Consider the following 23079-nt stretch of genomic DNA (forward strand, 5'->3'; position numbering starts at 1 on the left):
TACAGACGCTGAATGCAAAGAAAGGGTTACTCGTTAGCACCTCTTCCTGTTGAGTAAACAAAGAGGAGCCCCCACCAGACTACAGAGACACAACAATACCAGAGGACGTGTTGAGAAAGACGACCACAGCAGACCCTTATCAATTCCCACCAGGAGGTGGAAGCGACCCCTAGCAACTCCTCGCCCCTGCTTGCTAAAATCGCAGAGCGCACCAGCAAATCAGAACGAGCAGCCATAAGCACCGGAAAATAGACTGTATAAAAACGAACTAAAAGTGCTTTTTGGTGCGAGCCATTGGCGGAGCAATGACTCCCTGGCCGCCCAGCGCTGTTTTGCTCAGTTATCGCTTGCTAAATTCACTTACTAATAAATTTTCTATAATTAATCTAAACTAGCTCCTCCGATTTGTCACGAGTATCTATAACACGGGAGCAGAAATGCACTAACTTTTAGATACAAATCAATGGGGACAAATTGTCGAAGCGGAAGAAAACTCTTCATTAGTAATGAGTCAGGTGAGCCAGGTGAGTGCCTCCCTTCCCCGAGAGACGAACACACACACCCTCCGAGCATATATGACTAAATCAGATACTGTTCTGAGCGTCCAAGCCTGAATTTCATGGAGGGGAGCAGCCATTCAGGATAAATGTGACAGTAGTATTGCCATGCTTCTGGAGGAAGTTAGAGGAAGAATCTGAAGTTGCTACGGGAACAGTGGAAGTTGCTGGTGGAAGGTCGACCAAAAACTGAAGTAAATGAGTTAAATGCACGGTTTGATGCTGTGTGGAAAGAAAACCAAACCAAACCAAACAACCCTTGGACCACTGTGCAAAAGAAATATCCCCCACTAGATTCTCATTATGTACTTGACACTTGACTTCATTTTGGAAGAACAATGAGGTTCAAGAAGGATTTGATGCCATTGATGTATCAGTTTCCCTTCTCAACAGGAACAAGAAGACCTGAATAAGGGCTAATAATTTTGCTCAAAGGAAGTAACACATAGATGGCCAAAACCAGTCCTCAGTTCAAATACGGTAATTTTCTCTGGAACATAAATCAAGTTTTGTCTTTAGAAAAAAAGTATTATAAACATTTTTCCTACTTTAAATTGCTTATTTTTCTAGTAGCTATAAATTAAATTACAAAATCATATTGATGTCTCTTCTGGCTGTCTGAATGCATAATCAAGGCAGTTTTAAATACATTGAGTTCCAAAACACTGGTATTTTTTTTACAGTCTATTGTCACCCAATTCTCTCTAGTGCCGAAAAGAAATCAGAAAGAAATTACGTTTTGAAAACATGTTCAGCCAGCCAGCCAGCATCTCAGTCTTGAGATCAGCAGGTTTTGGCAATGCACGCTCATTTAGCAATAGGTACCACAGCAGCTTAAGTTGCCCATGTAGCTTCACTCAAGAGCTGTGGAGCAGCTGACAGGGTTAAGTCAGTGCTTAGGTCACAACCGAGTTTTAATTGCCTTCACTACGAAAGGAATGTACTGTTTCTACATAAAGGAATAACTGTTGCAATACCTCTCTGAAAACACAAAGCAGCAAGGAACAGAAGAGATAACAGAGAAGGGTTCATTAGTAGAAAGTTGTTGAGGTTACTGCAGGTTGAGGCCCTAAGTACAACAGAAAGCACAGACATGTGAAGCATGGAACACTCTTTAACCCATCAAGTAAGTTATAAGAGTAGTATGTATTTATTCAGCGCTGAGGTGCACGGGGAATAGCTCCTCCAAAAACATGCGCACCTTCAGAGGCTTGTGCCTCTCTTTTTATTTTCTACAAACTAGGACTAACATACCTAATACATACTCATTTCCTCCCACCTGCCTGTCCCCCCTTCGTGTTAAAATTCACTCCACGCCTCTTTGCAACTGCTCCTTGTTGGTCGCTCCCGTGGTCGCCTGGCGGGCTTTGGGATCAAGTAAACATTCTTCCTCTCAATTGCACTTTTCACCTTGTCTCCTTGCACACGCGCTTTTTGGTCCTTTGGTCATCTTCTGGACTTTGATACCAGCTTTCCTGGCTCAGGGGTCTGGAGAATCCCCCTTATCCTGTGGTTCCTTTGTCCTTGCATCCTGTTTGTGCACTCTAGCTCTTTATCTTATTGTGTAGCCTTGCTCTCCTGTTCTTGTAAGCACAGTAAATGTTTAGGCATTCCATATGGTTTTGTCAGCCCCCTTTTAGTCAAAGCCTTTCTTGATGCTTGATTCTTAATTTCCCTGCCTCAGTCCCCCCTTTTCTACAAAATCAGTAAATTCTTTTACTTAGTACTATTGATACCTTTCCCCTTTCCAGTCTACCTGCACAGCTCACTCCTCTCAGTATGTATCCCTCATGGCATTTCCGTGTACTTCTAGGGAAGTCAGTGTTGCTATCCACTTCAACGTCCTCCAATTCCAAACAAGTATTGCAACACATGACACCAGACTTACACCTACTAATGTCAGTATGACAACGCTAGGGGGGCAAAGCCTGTTCAAAATCCCCATTGCAGATGGCGACCGTCCGAAGAGTGCATCCCACCAGTGATGATTTGTGTCCTGGTTTACTCTTTCTAACACTTTGCTTAACTCTTTTATATCATGGTAGACGGTAACCAGAGTCTTTTTCCCATTTTCCTGAATCTCTTCCAGAATTTTCTGTCAAGTCTTGGTGTTTCATTAGCTGCCTTACTAATGTAAGGTTAATTCCTATGGGTGTGGGTGATAATTTATGATAACTTGTGTAGTTAGACCTTATCAACTGGTGGAATGTAACTGGTGCCAAATGTGAAAAACCAAATTACAGATACAAAAATTAGAATGGTTCTTAGTACCATGCTCCTCTTGGTAAACTCAGAAGCAAAGTGGCACAAGTTAGAGCAGTGGTTTTCACTTTAAAATATCTTTGTCTTTGGGAATGCACCTCATGGAAGCTGCTCTTCTGGAGTTTGAAATCCCATTATTGATGGGAAAGTTTCCAGAAGGTAGAGGAAGAGCTGAAGCATCAAGCCCAGCCTTGCAGGGTTCCCTTGCACCTGGCAAGGAGCAAGGGCTGAAAGGCTTGTGCCACCGTCCCCCTGTGTCACTTGAGCTCCTTGCACGACCCAGCAGGCCTCCTGCTGCCTCTGACTGCAGATCCAACTAAGATCCAGTCATGTCCACAGATAAAATCCTGAAGGAGCTCCATAGGTGCTTTGTTGCTTTGTGTCTGGAAGTTCTGCCATGCCAAAGACTGTAAACCTGTAGGTTTCTAAGCAAACCTGCTATTATTGTAGTCCTTTAGACCTGCTTATATTTTATACTGCATTGACGATATTTAGGTACTGAATTAGCAGTAACTTTAGTCATAATGACCCACCTAATCAGTGATCCACATAATCATACATCTCACACTGGACCAAGAGTCTTCTCTCTACCAGTCTGCCCCAAAGCCCAGTGTTATCTGGGCCAAAGTAGCACCAAGGTGACGTATTTGCTATCAGACCACCATCTGTGATCACCAGAAGGGTGTCATGGGCTTCATGATATGGGTTTAGAGTATTAGCTACCCAATTCCAGTGGCAAGGGACACGGTGGAACTTCAAGTGATGGTTAAGGCTGGCTATAGAAGCTCCAGGTACTTCACAGAGGTGGGCAGAATCCACTTCTCTGTCCCTAAAAGCTTCATCTGGGAGAAGAGGAAGACTGCGCAGGATCTCATGTAATTTGCATCATGCCTGGGTAGAGAGCTCAGCATTCACAGATTTCTTCACAGAAGACATTCATTTCCCTGCTTTATTGGTAAACAAGGTGTGCCAATGCCAATCCTCGAGGTTCTTATCACACAGTAGGTTCTTCAATTCATTTGTTGCGTCCTTCAGAGTGAGTTTCCATGTGATCACATGTCAAAGCATTCACTGGCACGGGTTCTTCATGAATAAGTTTTTTTTATGCTAGGCTTTTTATTTCACTGTTTTAGTTTATATTTGCACTGAAATGGTTTTGCCATTCCCCCCTCCCCTTTTCCCCCCAGCTGGACCTGATTGTCTGTGGTCCGGTGTGGGAACCCAGGATATTCCCCTGGCTTCCCTGGAGCCTGTACAGGGGGCTCAGAAGCCTTGGCAAGGTGCCAAAAATCCCTGTGAGTTCCATCTAAGTCCCTGGGAGAAATTACCATCTTTATATACAGAATTACAGAGTCACAGAAATAAGTAGAGTGTAAATTGGTGTGTTAAAAGGTAGAAAAGTAAGGTTTTAAAGATTGTTTACATTAGGGGGTTTTGGACACAAGACGGAGGATTTGTGGCGTAGTAAGAAATTCTTCTTCTTCTTCTTGGCATCCATCTTCTGGGTTAGGATGCCAACTCGGGATTGGTGAAGGGAAAACTGCTCGCTGTAAAGTGGGTATAAAGTATTGGTGATTAATTGTAAATAAAGTAGACGTACATTAGGGTATAAAAGATAAGTCCTGCCCCGGAGGGCAGGAGAACAGCCTTGGATGAGTTGCAGAGTGGACCGCTGTAAGGTAGACAGAAAATTCCTTAGATAAGAAAGAATAAACAACCTTGGAAACCTCAGAACATCAGCTCTCGAGTCTTCTTTCGTGCCCTGCTGCGCCCTGACTGCAAAATAAGAACTCACAGACCACCCTTTACTGTGCAGGTGAGTGATCTCTGACCATAAAAGAGGTCGCCGCCTGTCACAGTCCGGGGTTTCTCCTCAGATTGTCCTGGAAAGAAAAGCCTCCTTGGTCTTTTCCAGGGGGAAAAGGGGACAGGGGAATGGTTAAATGATGTGACAGACTACAGGGCGGCCCAGGGAAAAACCATTTCAGTGCAAATATAAACTAAATATAAACTAAATATAAACTAAATATAAACTAAATATAAACTAAAACAGCTTAGCATAAAAAAACTTATTCATGAAGAGCTTCCCAGTTTCAGAAAGAATTTCAGGACTGAAGTTGTCAAGCTTTGTCTTCTGAAGAATATATGAATGATTCCATTTCTTAATCCTCATCTGAATTCACAGGGTCGGCAGGAACACTGCAGAAGAAACCACATCATTCCCATCATACAGGTGTAGAAATAGGCAAAGTGTTTTTTAAAGTAACATTTTTTTCTGCTTAACGTCTGTATTCCAGAACAGGAGAGAAATGCTTAATGGAATCATACACCTATAAGAAAAGTACATGAGGGCTATCATAAATAAGGCCATTTGGAAATCACAAAGTTCACCAGCTCAACTAGAGAGGTGGTAAAACCATGTAAGGGCAAGAGCAGTAATAAATGAACCAGGGGACCAGGTCCTCTGCACTCTGAGGGGTAACCAACAGCCAGGAAAAACAAAGGAGGTGGCAGGTGAGGTGTGTGAGATGAAGACAAAAGGTTATTGAGTTAAAGAGTGGAAGTTGTTGTTTCTCTGCGTTGCTGATTGGATTTGTTCAGGCTGGTTTGTTGCTTGTTGCTGTGAGCTGGGAGAGGGATGGGCTTGAAGACCTGACCCAAAGGAAGTAGGATGAGAGGGGAGGGGGCAGAAAAGCTGGCAGTAGGGAGAGAATGTGAGTTGCCCAGTGGCCATCCAATGGCAAAGGGGACAGGGATTTCCCCGGGTGCAAAGGAGATAAAATGTAGTCCTTTTGTTGAAGGGGGTGCATGTGCTCGGCTCTTGGGGAGGAGACGCACACCCAGCTCAGCTGAATCCTTGCTAACGAACGTCTCTCTTTTGCTTCCACTACTGCATCCCCATGGAATTGTACCTAAAAGTTAGTGGATTTCTAAGTGAGGCATTGCAGAGAAAAGGAACCTGCATGCAAATATTGGCAAGAAACATACAGGTGACAAGAGAGAAACACAGCACAACACAGACAGGGCCAGCAGCTGGAAGGAACATAAAAAATATGTTCTCTTTTTTAACTGAAAAGAAGTAAAGTGGGGATTATTCTGGGACATTCTCTGCAGTTACTGAAGTGACTGAAAGCCCAGCTTCCTCCCTGGATTATTCTGTGGATCAAGCAAGAGAATTAGACAAGATCATCTCCTTGGAGCTCAAGCTTTAGGAGCAGATCAGTGGAGGCGTATCTCAGGGACATGTGCCTCTGGACACCTTCACTGGGACCCTTGTCTTCCCCAGGAGGCCGTGTTAGGTGCCTTGAGGAGGATGGTGGGATGTCCCTCGGCCAGGGAGGAAGGGAGGGGAGGGGTGAAGATGGCCAGTTTAAATCAGCTTGGATGCTGGACATATCTCTCAAGGGTTGTTTTCAAAGCCCCAGAGCCAACAAAGGAGCTGAGAAGGGGACAGAGCCTGGGACTGAGGTGGGCAGGAACCCGCTGGCTGTGATTCCAAGACAAAGAGCTGTGACAGAAGAAGCCTGTTGTACCTGCAGTGCTCAGTCCATTTCTTCCACATCCAGTTGGTAGCTAGGGGTGAAGCCTCCCCGGTCACCACCACCTCATAGGTGGGGCCTCCCTCCACGTGGCACAACGCTGTGACACGGGCGACGATATTGGGGTGCCCAAAGAAGGTAAAGGTGACCTCCTGGCTCTCTCCCGGCTGCAGCTCACCCCACAGTGGGTGGACATCAAAAACCTGGTTGAGGAGAGATTGAGATGTTGAGTGTGGAAACGGATGCAGAAGAGCAGCTGTTCCTTGGAGCAGAATACAATCACAGCTGGAGGGGCCCATTCTCCAAACACAGCCAGAATCACCCTCATCTCCTGCTGTGTCCCTGCCACTGACCAGTGGAGGGACCATGGGGAAAATCTTCTCCCATAATCACTTATCCATGAGCATACACTACATTAAAGTAAACTGGAATGCGTCCTGGCAGCAAGAACTTCTCTCTGCTGCAGAACTTGTCCTTGGAAATGCTTCTCACTGCTTTCAGAAAAACAGGAGATTTGGAGGTGGGAGCCCTTGCCGCTGGTGGAAGGTTCATCTGACTGCTGAAGCTTTTCCTTCTCTCTCTGATTTACGTGCTGCTCTCTCAAGCTGCTACAGCCAAAGTTCCAACCAAAATTTCCTGTCAGCCACCTGATGAGGTAAATGGGAGCAATGCCCTCCACAGGTGCTGCACAGGGGACCTCCTGGGACAGCCCTGGACGTCCCCTATGGCCTCTCCAGTGACCAGTTGCTTCACACAGCTTCGTGATGGGCTTGGAGGGATGTGAGGCCCCTCTGTGGCCAAAGCTGAGGGCCAGCAGTGGCAGTGGGGCTACAGAACTGCTTTCCACATTGGGAACATGGACATGAGACAAATTCTCACTTACCTCCTGCATGCGAGGGTTGGGCTGCTTCACCTTTGGGACTCGGCCCAATCCCCTCTTCCTCACCGGCCTCCGAGGCTTCACAGCAGTGGATGACAGTGCCTGGAAAACAAGCACCAGGGGCTGCAGTGAGCAGCTGGCTGGTCTGAGCGAGATCCCTCTGCTGCAGGCTCCACCACCTCACCACAGTAGGAGCAGCTGAAAAAGGACCTGGGCACAAATCAAGTGTGAAAATATCCATGCCATCAGTCGAGTGTGGGTCCAAGCCCACCCACAGACGAGACCTGGGCTCCATCTGCACTTCCTGCATCAAATTTGTGTGAGGGAACTGGGTGCCCCCAGAACTCAGGCAGAGAGGGTGGGAACTACCCAATCTCTGAAAGTCCCTTCAAAGCCAAACCATTCCAGAATTCCAGGATGGCCACTCGGATTTCCCTGGTTTACCTGTGCATACATGGCAACAACTGGGAAATTAAGATGATGGATTTTATGCTTCTATCTGAAAACATTCAGCCACACTATTCATTGTATCTATCAGGCTCTGTTTCTCCTGATTCAGAAAAACTGTGCAGAGTTCAGAACAAGTGGTATTTGTGTGTGAGCACATACAACCCCACTCCTTCAATTTTATGCCAACACTGGGGCTTTGAGAAACTCTTCTCCTTCCTTACATCTCTTTTTGATTTTTTATTGCCCCATGAGCAGCCTCTCTTCCTTGTGATGCAGAACAAGGGGCCACTTCCCACTCCAAAGTACTAATGTTCACTGGGCAGGTGGGCAGATCAAAGGTCTTTTTCCTTGTTTGGAGGAAGTGACAGTCACTTTGCAAAGCCTTGCCTTATAAAAGACAGCTCTGGAGCTGTCACTTCAATACCAGCTTTTGGGTGAAGGCAGAGATGCCATGAGCTCTAGCTGGGCTGGGAAGGGGGTACGTGGAGATCAGGACTCTTCATGGCTCGACACACAAAGGAAACTGGAAGCCTTCTCATCATGATGCAGATAAAGACCTCATTTTACATGGTAAAGAAAATAAGCCCAAAAAGTCCCAAACTCAGCATAGGTCTATAGGATCTGAGTGGGCATCTCCAGGCAAAACTTGCCTATTTCTCCCTCCCCACACAGCCCATGTCCAGCTGCCATTGTCAGGGCACAGGACAGAAGGGCAGCAAAAAGGGAGATTGGCACGAGCATGACTTTTTGGTGGCAAGCTGAGGAGGCAATGCAAGCGCTAGGTGCACAAGAAAAGCTACCTCTGCTTCCAGGGAGTCCTCTGCATCTGCTGGCTGCTGGGAAGAGTTCTGTATTGGTTTGGTGGTTTTGGTGGGCTCCTCCACACTTTCAGTCTTGGAGTGTCTCCTTTGAAACTCTCCCTTCTTCTTTGATGACTTGCATTGGACTTCAGGTGGTGAAGGCTTGAACCTGGAAAACAACAGAGCTATGATCACGGACTTGCAGTGGGATGTGGCTCCTGGCTGGGTGCTGGTGTGGTGAGCTCAGTAAGAGCCACTCCAAAACCAGGCTGGAGCAGGTCCATGCTGGAGCAGCACAGGGATGATGCACACACCTTATGGTGTTCACCTGGCGGTCTATCAGGAATGACCAGTGGTACTGAGCAGGAATTGGGCTGCAGTTGGTCATCTCCATATGCAGTTCTTGTTCCGTGTGATTTATGATGCAGCCAAAGTCCACGGCCTCGAACTCAAGATGGAGATTTGGGAAGTAGACTTCTCCCCGAACAGTGATCTTCTCCTTATGAGGATGCTCCATGAAGCTCATCCTGAGCACCCTCTCTGCCACCCGGCTGTTCAAACCCTTCTCATAAGCTGGGTTAAACTGAATGCAGAGATGAAGTTCCTCGCCTACACCCAGCATCATGGGCTGCAAGGAGATGAAAGCATTAATCACCTTGGTGATCAAGTCCCAGGATCTGACAGCAGGAAACAGTAAATGTTCCAAGTGTGACCCCAGCGTGGCTTCTCAGTTCACCCTCATTTCTTTGCAGTGAGGATCTGTCTGCAGGCACCATGCTTTGGTCCGAGATTCTCTCAGGCTCACGTTTCTGTGCTCAGCAATACAAGGGGATGGCTGCTGGAGAGCTGGGATGCTTTCCAGGAGACACCTTTAGTGACACCTTTATGGCTTGCCCTGATCTGCTTTCCTGCTCCCCTCTCCTCATGTTTTACAGCCAGCACGGGTGTTACCAATTCAGATAGGATTTTGATTGCTTTGGCAGCTGTGCTGATGCAGCTCAGGTCAATCCACTGCTGACACTACAGAATAAACTTCTCAACTCCAGGACCTCTCAACAGAAGTGCACCCCCACATCCCTCCTCTTCAGGCCCCACTGAACAAGCCCACAGATGCTCACCTTGGAATCTGCAGGGAGGGGCTGCTTGTCCACATTGCAGATTTGGAATGGCTGCTCCAAATCCAGCACAATGGTGAATGGCAGTGAGCAGATGTTTTTTAAAGACAAAGGCTGGTACTGCAGCGTCAGAACATCACTGGGTTTCTACAGAAACAAGAGACAAGGGAAAACAACCTCAAGTGGCCATAGATCGCCTTCCCCTTCCACTGCATTTCACATTTTTCAACCTCAGAAGTGCATATATTTCTGTTTACTTCCAGCCAATTTAAGAGTTACACCTTGACATGCCAGGATGCAATCCGGAGACCTACCTTTTCTACACGGAAGGTGATTGCTCTGGAAGATATTTGCACAGCAGGGCAAATGAAGTTGCAGGTGATATCCACTTGCATCATCTCTTTCCTTCCTCTCTCTTTTCCCACGGCACCATAACACAGCAGCTTCTCCTTCACCTCCTGCATGCAAGATTCACTTGTCACCCAGTGTGGGCTGGCAGGCCAAACATCTCACACTGGCTTGCAACCCACCCGTGGGCCTTATTCCTGTCACTTCTTATTAGTGACTGTAATTAGTCTCTGCTCTCCTCAATAGCTCTCTTTGTTTTCTGTGCTGCTGCCTATTTATTCTAACTATGTGTGCCCAGAGGTCCTGGAGCCAGCAAATGCACACTGGGCTTAGGTGGCAGCTTGTCTGCAGAGTTTCATTTCCCCTAGAAAGAAAGGTCTTGGTGGGAGAACCCCCCAAGACTCTGCTAAAATCTCCCCCTCTGAGTTGCTCTCCAAGGGTGCTGCAAAACCTGGCTGTGCCTGGGACACCAGAGCTGGCTGAGAGACTGGGGCATGCACTAATAGAAAAGTTGACCAAAGTCAATTTGTCACTTATAATGATCCCTGGGAATATCCTCCCACTGGATGGACACTGCACTGATCGTTAGAGCTGGCACACTGTGTTTTCCCCCTCCAGGACTCAGGGCTAGACCAGCCCTCTGCCCATGTTTGTCTTCAGAGGAAAAGCAATGCTGCTCCCAGACATTCCTGCCATTCACAGGGCTTCTGTTTTACTCCCTGCTTCCCTTGGAAAAAAACACTTGACAGTAGTTTAATTTACTTCCTGCTCGGGCTTCTCGTCTAAGTGCAACTTATTTTCTCTGCTCCTCCTTTCTGCCTCAGCACATGACAGCGGTAACCCCTGTTTGCCTGAAGGAGCAGTACTTCCTTCAGCCTGTATTTTGGGAGCAGTAAGTTGGCTTTATGGGAGCTATGGAAACACCAAAAGGGCCTTAGCAACTGATGGTGGCCAGCAAGGACAGCAGCTGGCTTTAAGACAGTTCCTTGAAGTCACTTGCTGCTTTTCCCAGGCAAATGTCAAGGGGCTGCAGAAGAAGCCACAGTGGAGGGGATCTGACAGGGAAGGCTCTGCCCTAGGCAGGGGCCTCACCTGGGCAGTTCTGGAGCAGCCTTCCAGTACCATGTCCACAGTCTGGCCCGGCCTCAGGTTCACCTCCAGCGGCCGGATCTTAAACACTGGGCTGCCAGGTCTGCGGCTCCGGGAAGCATCCTTACTCTTGGTGCCACGGCGGGCAGGGCGACGAGTGCTCTGCCCAGAGGTGCTGAAACTTTCTGTGCTCCAGTACAGCCAATGGATGCGGCGTCCTTTGTTCGTCACTTTGAACTGGTAACAGCAGGGAGTGAAGCTAGAAGAGAAGCAGAGATGGAGAATGTCATGGCAGCTGCTATTTCCCTGTGATCACACAGCTTCAGCTTCACCCTGATGGCATGCCCTGACTGCACAGTCTGCAATAAAACCTCCACCCAAAAGGCTGCTCAGGCTCAAAGCTTCAGCCCGGCCATGTCTTCCAGCTTTTCCATTTCTGTGGCTTTCCAAGATATCTAGCGACTCTCAGATGACGTATTTCTAAAGGAACTCCTGCGGCTTCAGGGAAACAGGGCTGACACCTTGAGTATTGAGGAAGATCTGGCCTGAAGGACTATGGAAAAATATTCCTTGCTGAACCCAAAAGGGGAAGTGGAAGCAAGAGTCTCCTACCTAAAGTGGGACTTGAAGTCGAGCCCTGAATCCAGAGGTTTGTCGATGACAATTGTGGTGCCAATGCCCACAGCCTGGACAGGGATGATGTGCACTCGGATCAATGTGTTCTCAAGGAACACCTTCACCTTGTCCTTGAATTTCTTCATGTCATTCAGGTTTGCTGTGACAGTCACCAACACCTCAGAATTAGGGAGGATCACTCCTTCACTGGGTTCAGTCCTCCAGCATGAGCGTTTCCTAGCCTGTAAGACAAGCCAAACATGAACTTAGGATGGAAGTCATCGACCCTGCTCTGCTGTGAGGTGCAGGAAACAGGAAGGCTAAAGAGATGAGTGGAAAAACTATATACATTTAATTTCCCTAAGTGTAAGCTATGGTGTTTGGCAACAGCAATTCTCCAAGAGCTTACCCAACCTGTATTTTACCTTCCTTTAACAGACTCACGTCATTGGCCCCGTTTTGCTCAACCCAAGGGATGCTCCTCCTCGGGAGGTTACTGCCCCTCCCAACTCTCTTTGGAGTGCATGCCACGGGAAGCTGTTTACTCCCTCCTGCCTTCCTGACAGTGCTCAAGGCTGGAGGAAGCCAGGACTGCTCAACTCTCAGCCCAGCAGCCACACAGCTGGAGGACACTGCTGAGAGCCTGAAGAATAACTGCAAAGCCAGCTGAGCAAAACCCCAAAGTCTCCTTTCTCAAGGGGCCATCAGTGCTTCTCAACAGCCCCTGAAGGGCTGGAGCCCTTGCTTCCCACCCATCATTTGCTGCAGAGAGGTGCCCTAGAGCTCTCTGCTTTGGAAAAGTCACCTCTAAATGGCATCTCAAAATAACAGAGCAGGAAAGCAGGAAGCAGAAAAAAACCCCTGCAAGACAAGCCCTCTGGCCATGGTGTGGCCTTCCCAAGCATCTCGTCCTCTGGTTTCTCGTGCACCTCCCTCTACAGATGGGGCAAGAGAGCTGCCCCAGGGAGGGAGGAAAGGCCTTGCACCAGCACAGCTGCACAGACACAGCTCTGCAGGTCCAGCCCTGGTACGAGCATGTGAAACGCATCCTTTACACGCCAGGCCCAGCCAGCCAAGGCGCATTGCTCCCTGCAGAGGCTGAAAGCAGGATTTCATTGTGGAGTTAGAGAAAGCTGCCCTGCCAATCCCCCACTTTGGGGTTACATTTATCCCCTAAACAGCTGGAAAAGCAGCAAGAGGAAAATTCGTTCCGCTCCTCCTTAGCCCAGGAGACTGAGCCTGGACTCCAACACAACACCCGATGCTTTAGCCACAAAAAAAAAACCGAGTCCACAGTGTCAGGGCTGACTTTAAGCAGCTCCAGAAGTTGAATCCACCCAATATATAGGAAATCAATTCTCTTTTTAAGCTGTTTTCAAGCGTCTCCCAGATGCCCCCTCCAGCAAGGAGCACATCCCACTCAGCCCCAGCCATGGACCCTTCCTGGCTGCTTCTTCTGCCAGAGGAGAAGCTACAGATCCAGCCCTGTGGCTTATCCCCCCTGTGTAACCTCCTCCAATGAAACAACCTTTCTCTGCAGGTGGTCTCCTGAGATATTCTGCAAGGCCACAGAGACCACAAGCTCTGCGGCTGCCCAGCCCTCACCGGTGCAGTTGTGTGCAACAGCCCTACAGGTTTGACCCTCAGGAGCTGTGAAACTTGCCTTCCCACCAGCGCTTTGAGGGCAGATCTCACACCCTGGTTTCTGCCGTCAACAGAAGGCTGGCACAAAGCAAATGCAGATGGAATGGGGAATCCATGGGGAAATCCATGCCCTCTCAGGAGCAGTGGGCCACAGGCTTCTCTTGATCTCAGCGCTCCAAAGCCATGACTTGCACAGCTAATTATCTCCCACAAAATAAAGAGAGAACTTGCAAACATGATCCAGAATCATTTGTGCTTCAGCCTCTCTGCAGACTATTTCACAGAGCCGTGCCTGAGATGCTGGCTCCTCTTGCTTGCCCTCCGATACAAATTTGCACTGCATACAAATAACAAGTCAAGGACTGCTACTAAACAGCCATTTTCACTGGAAAACAGCCCCACAGACACTTACCATCTCTATCCGGAAGTGTGCAGGAACTTCAGTCACATTCTCAAGGTGGAGAATTTTGGACTTGTCTTTCAAGGCTTGGATAGTGCCAAAGTTTATCTCCTTCGGATGGACTTTGAGAAACGGTCCATAGCCATAGCACTCTAAATGGATTTCCTGTTCCAAGAAGAAGGTAGGAAAGATTTAAAAAAAAAAAAAAAAAGACTCACCAAGGAGAGTTTTAAAGACTTAGCCAGCTCTAGAAGTATTTTCAGACTGGGGAGAATTATGGCTATTGGAAGCTGTCAGTGATGTAGACTGGAACAGAAGGCCTGGAGCAAGTGTGGGGTCTGCAGCGATCCCACCTGAAAGCCACAAGCTCCCATTATCAGGGGACAAAAACTGCTGTTTGTCACTCTTGCTTCTTCACACCTCCTCCACATTGCTATTTCCTCTGCCTCCTTCCTGCTTCATTCACTGCTCCATCTTGGCCCAAACCACCCTCCCAACTTCTGCTGCTGCACAGCCGTCCTTGAACACTAAGGTCTTGAACATTCAGCAAGCCACACCGGTGAAGCCAGCACAAGACACAAGCAAGGCAGACTCTTCAGAGTAGACATGAGGCAAGGTAGCTGACTTCAATTTGTGCTTATGTGTATTCTTCATATATATGAGTAAGGGGCGTTAATTAGTAATTATATCCTTCAAGCAGTATTTTTTACTTGAAACAAAAAGTCTAAACTGATATAAAAATAGCCTGAAACTCAAAAGGGTTGTTTCTTGCAGAGCTGGCACAGAGTTTGGGACAAAGAACATGGATCCCTTTGCTAAACTACCTGCTCACACCATTGGAAACCGGGACATTTTGTTCAGTCTTGCTGGATTTCACTGGTCCTAAACACCCCAGCTGTCACACAGGACTTGAATGCATAGAACACAAAACCAATAAGATTCACTGGAGGGCTTGGAGTATGATTTAACTACAGAAGAAACTATCCTGCGTCACGTAAAACCTTTAGTCATGTCTGACTTGAGGCAATGGCATTGACAGCTGCCAGAATTACCTTCAGTCAGAAAGAGCAGCATCCAGAAATGCACATCCCTTTGGGACACTCGTGACTGTGTGCAAAGAAGAGTCAAAAGCTATGTACCATGGCTGGGACCTCAAGAATTGGGAACTACAGCCCTGCATGATGACGGATCTTTTATTCTTCTGGGAGAAGGGAGGCCCAGGGGGCTGCAGCCTGGCTAAGGCTCCCTGGAAGGAGAAGCTGGAGGCAGGAGCTGTGCCTCACCAGCTGGCTTTGCCTCCAGGTGACGCTGGGGCAGAAGCAGCAAAGGCAGGGCAGAGCCCTTTGGAGATGAGCAGAATAGCCCCTGGAGGATGTCTGGCCCAGCTTCAGCTAGCGTGTAACAAGGCAATATATAGCCTCACCGAGGAAAAGGTTTATAAAAACACACACAAACCCTTCATCTGCAGCACCCTTAAAAGGGACAAGAAAAGCCCTGTTCACCAGCATTACAGGCAATGGGACACACAGAAGCAAGAAGAAAAGCAGTCCTCAGTGTTCTTGCTATACACACACACCCACATCCTGCAGCACTGCTGGCTTTGCTGGGGTGGTAGTGTCACAAATCAGACTGTTTAGGGATGAAGATCATCCATGCCTGGCAGACAGGGCTGCATTTTGTTGCCACTCTTGCTGTTATAACATATGCCTCTTTTAGAAGCTCTTTTAGAATCTTCTTTAGAATCTTCAGAATCCTCTTTTAGGAAGCTTTAGTTTGGGAATTGCTTGCCTTGTCCATTTCCAAACTTGGTGGAAAAAGCAAGCAAAGTCTGTGCTCCAGATGCAAGTTGTGTGGACATTGGTATATTTTTGGCTGGGCTTTTCTTGAGGAGATAGGATGGATATTTCTCAGATCTGAGGGACCTGAGTTTCAGAGAGGCCTCAATTAATCTCTGCACAAAACATTCCTTCATGGTGGTCTTGTAGGCAGTGCTTGCTTTGGCAGGATTCAGGGATGTCCCTGTGTGATCCCGAACAGTTGTCACGAAGCAAGCACTTGTGTTCATCTGGTAACACGGCACAGTGTGAGACCCAGAGCCTGGTCTGGGTTTCAGACTGGGCTTCTAATCCCATCTCCCACATTTGTAACTAAGTGCTGGGTCAGGCACTGAGATTGCTGCCTATGAGGCTTCCACTCTTCCTCTTTTCTAGGCATAAGCTGCTGCTTGTGCCACCAGCCCCTTCTGTCCTTGTCCACAACAGCCATATATCGCAAGTTCCTGGAGGAATCCCTGTCCACTTTACGCCCCACTGAGATGAGTTGCTCAAGGCACACATCTCCCCTCGCTCTCACCAGTGGGGATCCTTGTCTCCCAAACACAGCGATCTCAGCAGTGGCGTTGCACTCTCTCAGCTGCTGGGCCTCAAGTGTAATTGGGATCTCCACCGAGCTGTGAGCCTCGATAATCCCAGATGGCATAGAGCTGGAGAACCATGCAGTGGCCTCCTCCTTGTGTTCCTGCAAGGGACAGAATCAAAAGTAACTTCAGAACTGGGGAAACTTTAAACTCCTTGACATCTACCACAAGTGTGTGTAACTCACACACACTTGTGAAAGTTCTCAGGAGAAAGCAAAAAGGCAAAAAACAAGATGCAAAGTGTAGGTGCTGAGCATCCTCAGGGGGTCCAAAAGTTGCTGTGCCCATAGATACCCGCTTCTGTGCTGATAGCCTCCTTGCATCAGATTTTCACTGCCCTCTAAGCTCTCCCACTTGAAAACAAGCCAAAGACTAGAATACAAATGTCTTCCTCATGATGTTAAACTCTTTCCTAAAGTCTGTATTCAGGTTCCTGTTCTCTGAAAACCTTTAGGTTTGAATAGAAACCAGCAAGGTCTTATTCAAACCTTTTTATTCCCGTAATAACGCCCCCCAGTAACATTTGAGGGGAGGAGCTGGAGGCAAGGCCAAACCTGAGAGAGAAGACGGTAGCAGCCAGGAAAGTCGCTGTCATTCACAAGGGTCAGCTTCTCCTCGCGGGGAAACTTTAGCAAGCAGTATCCTAAACTCATGACAGGGTTGAGCACTCGCAGTGCAGGAACGACGCATCTGGGCAAAGGAATGAGCCCAAGGCAATTAGAGATACGGAGAGCATTGAGAACTTTTGTCCTCAAAGAGAATGGAACGGAGCACAAGACATTTGTCAAATCAAAATTTTCACTGATACACTGATACAAATTTAATAGCCCTACAGTGATAAATCACCTTGAACTTCTTTTCACTCAAACACCTCTTGTCAAGGAGGGGCAAAGCAGAGGCTTTCAAGTGTCCAGGAAGAGCATGTGCCCTGTTCCTGAGCTGTCGTAGCAGTTTTGCCCCCTTTTTTTGCCCCCATGGACACTTGCAAGGACTCCTGTAACAGTCCCAGAGTCCATGAGCTCTGGGGGAGGCTTTCCAACAAGCACCAGTGTCCCCCCAAGGCTCAAGGAACACAAGACTCTGCTGTGTCAGTGAATATGACTCCCTTTTCTCCTACCACACTCTTGTGCTCCAGCAGTGGAGGGCATAAGGCCTACCGAGTGGGTGATCAATCTCTTCCAGTTCCTACAGCTCCCTGGATTCTTTACCCCACATGTCTCTACACTGACTGTCCCCATCTGGACTTGCTCGACAAAACTGCAGCCCATGCACTGACTGGACGGCTCTGCCTGGGACAGGGAACAGCACCAGGGAACTGCATCTCTCTTGTCATTCTACCAATGCCCTCAGCAGCACAGCAGGATAGAATTTGGCTGCAGCAAGAAGAACTTTTGGCCTCAGCTCTGAGAACATTACTCAAAAGAGCCAGAGGGAAGCAGTGAAACCTGAGCTCACTTGCCCCATCAAGGACTATATTTCTCTTTGTAAGATCTGTTGCCCTCCCCACTCCTGCCTTGAGCCTCTTCCCCACTGCACGTGCACTGTTGAAGTGAACCAGACCCCAGCTCTCAGTAGGCTGCTCACTGTGTCCCAAATCAATGTGCAGGGTGGTCACAAACCAGCACAAGTTCACCACTTGCAGGAACAAGGACAGGCAACCCTGGGGAAGTTTCTTACGTCTCAAGCACCAAAGCCCAGGCCAACAATTAATGCTATTCCGGCTCCCTTCAGAAAAGCCTAGGGTCACGCCTGGCTGTGAGAAGGGGGCATCTCACCATGGGCTGCTTTCCTAGCACTCTTCTCATGTCTACATGGGCAATTGCAGCTCATTAAGCAACACTTCTCCTTTGGAGCTGCAGCCAGGCAGCATCCGTGCTGGTGCTGGATGCACAAGGAGAGACAAGCGGCTGCAAGGAAAGCCTTGGTACCTGGCTGTGAGGGGCAGTGCCAACCACCTATTGCCAACACCAACCACGTCCACCACCAGCTCCAGCTTGTACTCTCTCACCGTGTTGGAACACAGGGTGATCTGGTAGAAGAGAAAAGAAGTGCAGCAAGGATTTGCTCGCTCCCAAAATCTCCTCACCCATGTGTGCTGTCCTCCAAATCTTCTTGCATGGTAAAGAATGGGAGGATTTTGCTGTAGTTCTTCTGCTGCTCCATAAGTAGATCACAGTCTTTGGGAGTAACAAAAGCATTCTGGCAATATCAGATTTGTTAAAGGGACTAATTTTTCACCTGAGTACAACAACATAAATGCAGAAAAAGTCTGCTGTCTTGAATGGAACGAGTCCAGCTTTAGAGTAGGAAGCTGAGGGCAAAGTGTGGCCCAGCACATGCTGGGCAGTTTATGACTGCAGAGTATTTCCTGTCCCCACTGAAGATTCCTGCAGTGAGTACAACTCATCTGCTTCCCAGGAGACGAGAAATGAGACCAGGAAGAACAGAAAACTGCTTTATACAATGATATCTCTCTCTTTAACAGCCACCTTGTGTCCTCATCCTTCCTCTGCCCACCTGCAATCAGAGAAAGTGCTCTCAAAAACATAAGAATAGCTGCAGTGCTTGACTATCTGGTACATGATTTCAGCCTGTGATTTTGGAAACAAAACAGTGCTCCTTGAGGAATATCCCGAGTAACCCAGCTAACAGAGGCCTCACGCCAGTGCAGATCTCTCCCTCAGACGATGCTCAAAGCTGGCAGCAGAGCTGAAGCCCTCCCACACTGCAGTGAAGCTTCAGCCCCACTGGTTGGACTCTTCCCATACCTTGAGGTCCTGCCATCCCAGGGCACGGATGACAGTTGTGCTGGGTTTTATGGCAAATTCCCTTGGCTCCAGAGGACCTCGAGCTTCCTTCCTCCAAGACTGGTTACTGTCTCTCTGCATCTGAGTAAAGCTGTCAACGCTGAGCTCTCCTGAGCCATCCCCAGCAATGCGGAGGTTGACAGCCATGTGTGCCAGGGAGGTGTTAAACAGGCGACACTCCAAGGTGTGAGGAAAACCTAAGAAAATGACACAAATAGCCCTTCAGGCATCAGTGTCTCATGACTCCTGGTGGGAATATCCTGGTAGGATAAAACCATGCTTGCATTTTGCCTCTTTGTTATCTCAACTACAGCTCATTGCAGCAGATATATGGCTTGGATGGCCAGCTCTGTGTGGAGGAGATATCTCCCACAGCCTGCTTAGCAAGAGTCATTTGAACACAGATGGCGAGGAAAAACCAACTGCAGGCACAGCCCAGGGCTTCTCCATGCCCTTCAACAGTGGTCACTGCCAGCTCCAGCAGTGACTCCATCAGGGAGGCAAGAGAAGCACCAAAAGGACAAAAGGCACAAAACAGGCACAGGAAAGGCACAAAAAGGATGTCCCAATCCCAAATGCCACCGTGGTGACCAGATGCAGACAACAGTCAGCAGCACAGTTAAAAAAAAAACAGAGATAAAAGAGGTGCCCTCAGCTGAAGAAGCCTTAGGAATGAAATTATTTCAAGCAGGATGCATCTGCTCTCGCAGAACCATATTCCCACCTGGTGCCTTTTTCTATTGTGCCACTTATTCAAAAGGAAACAAGAATTGGCTGAACAGCAATGCTGACTTTTTATTCCTTTGGTCCTGTTTGATCTCACGATGGCAAAAGGGTACCTGAGGCACCGGCAGCCTTGGGATTAACACCCTGAAGAGGTTGTGGTGGAGGGATTATGTTCAAGTGCTCCATTCCAGCAACACACAAAGCGCTCACACTCGGGCGCGAGCCCAGGGCACACTCACCAAAGGAGACGTCGCCAAAGTGGAGGGCGGGCACATTAAAATGGAAAGTCGGTCCCTTGACGCAGCCCCTGCGAGGACAAAGGCAGAGAGGCAGTGGCTTTGTTAAAGGGAATTGCGAAGACTTCGGGTGTCCTTCGGGAGGGTGTGGATAAAAGCTGCTCTCAGAGCCACCCTGCATTTCAAATCAACTCAGCAGCTTGTGCTCAGCACAGCACCCATGTGGACAGGAGGCAGCCAGAGCAAAGTGCTCAGCAGCTGACAGACTATGTGGGACAAGCCCTCAAGCTGCTGTGGTCCTGAGAAGTGAGTTTTACTTCTCCTATCATCACTTTTCTTCCTTTTTTCCCACCTCTACCCTTTGCTGAGTGACGATGTTCACCTTTGCAATGGCTCGAGCCCACGGGATGATGCCCATGTCCTTGGGACAGTTCCTGCTACACAGTTGCCTGTCTCCCACATCAGCCCTTTCCTGGCTGTGGAAAGGAGGTACCAGAGCACTCCCTGCTCAGGAGCTGGGAGCACAGCTTGTCCCCCACAGCATGGCCATGAGAGGTGAGGTGAGGCTGCTGCTGCCCATTGGTGATGGATTATTAAGGGAAGTTTTGAAAACCACTGCTGCTGCTGCTGCTGCCAAATCACCCAGGCTGGCCCATCTCCAAAGCCCTGGGGGCCTTGCTGGCTGTTCAGGTGGGACATCCCAGAGCAGCTACTGTCCAAAGCTGATCCATCCCACTGCGGGCCACAGCCTAAGCAGGAGACATCCCTGCAGGGAGTAGTCACTCCAGCTCCCGGGTACCCACACAGAGCAGCAGGCACCCCCACACTAAAGGGATGCCACAACCAGAGCCAAGATTAGGACCTCAGGCAACACCTGTTTTCTCTGCTCCACCACAGAATGAGGTAGATGGGAGATATTACCCAGAGACAGCCACAGATGTGCTCTGCAAGCTCCCAAAGCACTCCTCACCTGATAGTCAAGGTCACGGGTTTAGGGGATCCAGTCACATGGAACCGGAATTCTTCCTGGAACTCCCCCAGCATGGTGGGACAGAAGAAGATCTGGATGGCCTGGAGACTGCCCGGTGCCACGATGCCCTCCTGAGGCAGGAAGGTGAAGCAGGAGCCCATGGCTGTGGTTGGAGGGAGGAGGCTGAAGGGAGCCTTAATAGGCCCCTTGTTGAACAGGGTGGCCTGCAGCAGCAGAAAAGCCAAATGGAAATACACGAGGAATTTTCCTTTCCTACAGAAGCCTGAGTTACTTTCTAATTAAACGATTCATGCCTTTAGAAGGCAGAAGATGCCCTGTGCTGCTGCATGGCAGAAGCAAAAAAATACAACTTTGAAATACAACTTTGTACGGCTTTGGCTTTTTTCATGCAAAGCAGTGATAACCTTCACAAAACAAGACTCACTCTGGGGTTTCCCCACTGGCAAAGACAGTCCACTTCAACCTGCAGCATAGAGGAGCTGCTCCAGGGGCATTCACCAAGTGCATTCACAGCGTTAAGGCCCTAAGAGCAACCTGAGCCATTGCAGCATCCCCAGTGAAATCAGCACAGAGATGCCGCTGCGGCTCCAGGTGTGCCCAACCCCACCACGGGCAGGGCACATTCACCTTCCATTGCTGCCAACCTGTTTACTGCATGCGGGAAAAACCAGAAGCAAAGATGTGAAAAGTTCCTTTGCTTCCTTCCCAGAAACACCTGGCTCTTTCTAGAGCCAGAGGCACAGCACGGCTGAAGTGTGGTGAGGGACTGGCCAGCAAGGCAAAGCACTGCCAAGCCCTTTGACCAGTGCTGAGCCAGGAGGGTGGATGGCTTTCCTCTGACTCCCAGGAACAGGTAGGAGGGATTTGATTGAAAACTGTTTGCAATGGACTGGAATTCAAATGCAGGCAGTGTGTTCCAGCTGCTTTTGGACAGCCCAAGCACAAAGGTGATTTGTGTCTGCAACAAAAGCCACTGAATATGCAGCTTTTTGACCTGGTGTTGCTTTCATGTGTCAAGCCGTTTTGCAGCAAGCCTCCCAGCTGATCTCCAAGAAAGGCTGCCCGGAAGAAGGGATTGGGGTTTCATGAACAACAGACACATCTTTCTGACCTCATCAGAAAGATCCAGGTTCCAAGAAACCCCCCAAATTTGACTGTTATCACAAGTGCCCAAGTTGCCCGGAATTGCAGAGGTCCGTTAGGCTCACTGCTACCTCAGGAGCCACCAGGATCCACCCCAACCCTGCTGCTCACCTCATATCTGTGGGTTGCTCTGACCAAAACCCCGACGACATGCAGTTCCTCAAAGCTGAAGCGGAGCTGGGGCCCGAGGCCTTCCCCTGTGAGGTGCAGTGGCAGCCTGTTCTCACGACCTGGGGAGAGATTTCTATTTCAGTACAGTAATTCCTTCTGCTATCCTGCATTTTCCAGGCTGCCTTAGTGCTAGCCCCTGACTCTGAGCAGCATGGGACCAGCTCCTGATGTTCCAGGAGAAGATAGGGACCCTTCTCTTTCCCTCAGGAGATATGGTACACCCATAGAGACCATCCTTTCTTCTACGCCTATGTTGATAGTGGAACTTCAGGGAATGTCAGCAATTTTGTTCTTCCTCCTTCTGGGTGCACCTCAGAGAGTGTTTTTCCCAAGGGATGAGGAGTACACTAAATACAGGCAGCATTCAGAAGGGCCAAGAGGGAAAATATGAAAATAGAAGAGATCCCTGGAAGCTGCAGGAACAGTGGGGATGTGCCAGCCCTGCCCTGCTGACCACGGGCCCTTCCCAGCAATCCCACAGGAGCCCAGTGACCCAGGGGAGTGTTTGTACCCCACCTTCACTGGCGTGAGAGAGGCAGGGCAAGGAGCCGTACCTGAGATGTCGCAGTAAACTGCTTGCTTATAGACCCGGGCCTCCTGGGGCTTAAAGAACACGCTGATTTCAGCCGAGCAATGCGGCCTGATCTCACCCTCCTACAGCAGAAGGAGACAGCAAAACATTTCTGTTTGAACTTCACATCTCTTGTTTTCAACCACAGTCCTGTAAGCTGTTATTTAGAGTGCCAGTGACAAGCAGGGAGTGAGTAACACTCATCAATAACCCTGATAGCAGAGTTTGGAAGCTTTAGTCAGGTTCCTGGTGCCTGCCAGGAGCCTGCAGGGCAGAAACGCTCTTTGCAACCAGCACTCTGAGCTCAGCAGAATCCAGA

The 23079-nt window shown here is 48.8% G+C and overlaps 1 protein-coding gene across 5 annotated transcripts in view; it reads right to left on the reverse strand.

Moving 5' to 3' along the window:
* Window positions 1-4589: 4589 nt before the first annotated feature.
* The window catches only part of LOC117001313 (hydrocephalus-inducing protein homolog), a 28094-nt gene continuing 9604 nt past the window's right edge, over window positions 4590-23079 (reverse strand). For 3 of the 5 annotated variants that reach the window (XM_033069544.1, XM_033069543.1, XM_033069545.1), the window contains 17 exons: window positions 22744-22843; window positions 22130-22248; window positions 20855-21078; window positions 19888-19955; window positions 18884-19119; window positions 18044-18144; window positions 16670-16805; window positions 16052-16216; window positions 13712-13864; window positions 11653-11897; window positions 11044-11299; window positions 9918-10061; window positions 9607-9750; window positions 8803-9116; window positions 8489-8657; window positions 7242-7340; window positions 5971-6561 (listed from right to left, as the gene is read on the reverse strand). In XM_033069544.1, coding sequence (XP_032925435.1) covers window positions 6220-6561; window positions 7242-7340; window positions 8489-8657; window positions 8803-9116; window positions 9607-9750; window positions 9918-10061; window positions 11044-11299; window positions 11653-11897; window positions 13712-13864; window positions 16052-16216; window positions 16670-16805; window positions 18044-18144; window positions 18884-19119; window positions 19888-19955; window positions 20855-21078; window positions 22130-22248; window positions 22744-22843 — 3015 coding nt within the window. In that variant the 3' untranslated portion in view covers window positions 5971-6219. Of the gene's footprint in view, window positions 5019-5970; window positions 6562-7241; window positions 7341-8488; window positions 8658-8802; window positions 9117-9606; window positions 9751-9917; window positions 10062-11043; window positions 11300-11652; window positions 11898-13711; window positions 13865-16051; window positions 16217-16669; window positions 16806-18043; window positions 18145-18883; window positions 19120-19887; window positions 19956-20854; window positions 21079-22129; window positions 22249-22743; window positions 22844-23079 lie in introns of those variants that run through there. The other 2 variants (XM_033069546.1, XM_033069548.1) reach the window with 2 other exon arrangements.

The sequence above is a fragment of the Catharus ustulatus genome, chromosome 11 (assembly GCF_009819885.2).
Source record: "Catharus ustulatus isolate bCatUst1 chromosome 11, bCatUst1.pri.v2, whole genome shotgun sequence".
Taxonomy (NCBI): Eukaryota; Metazoa; Chordata; class Aves; order Passeriformes; family Turdidae; genus Catharus; species Catharus ustulatus.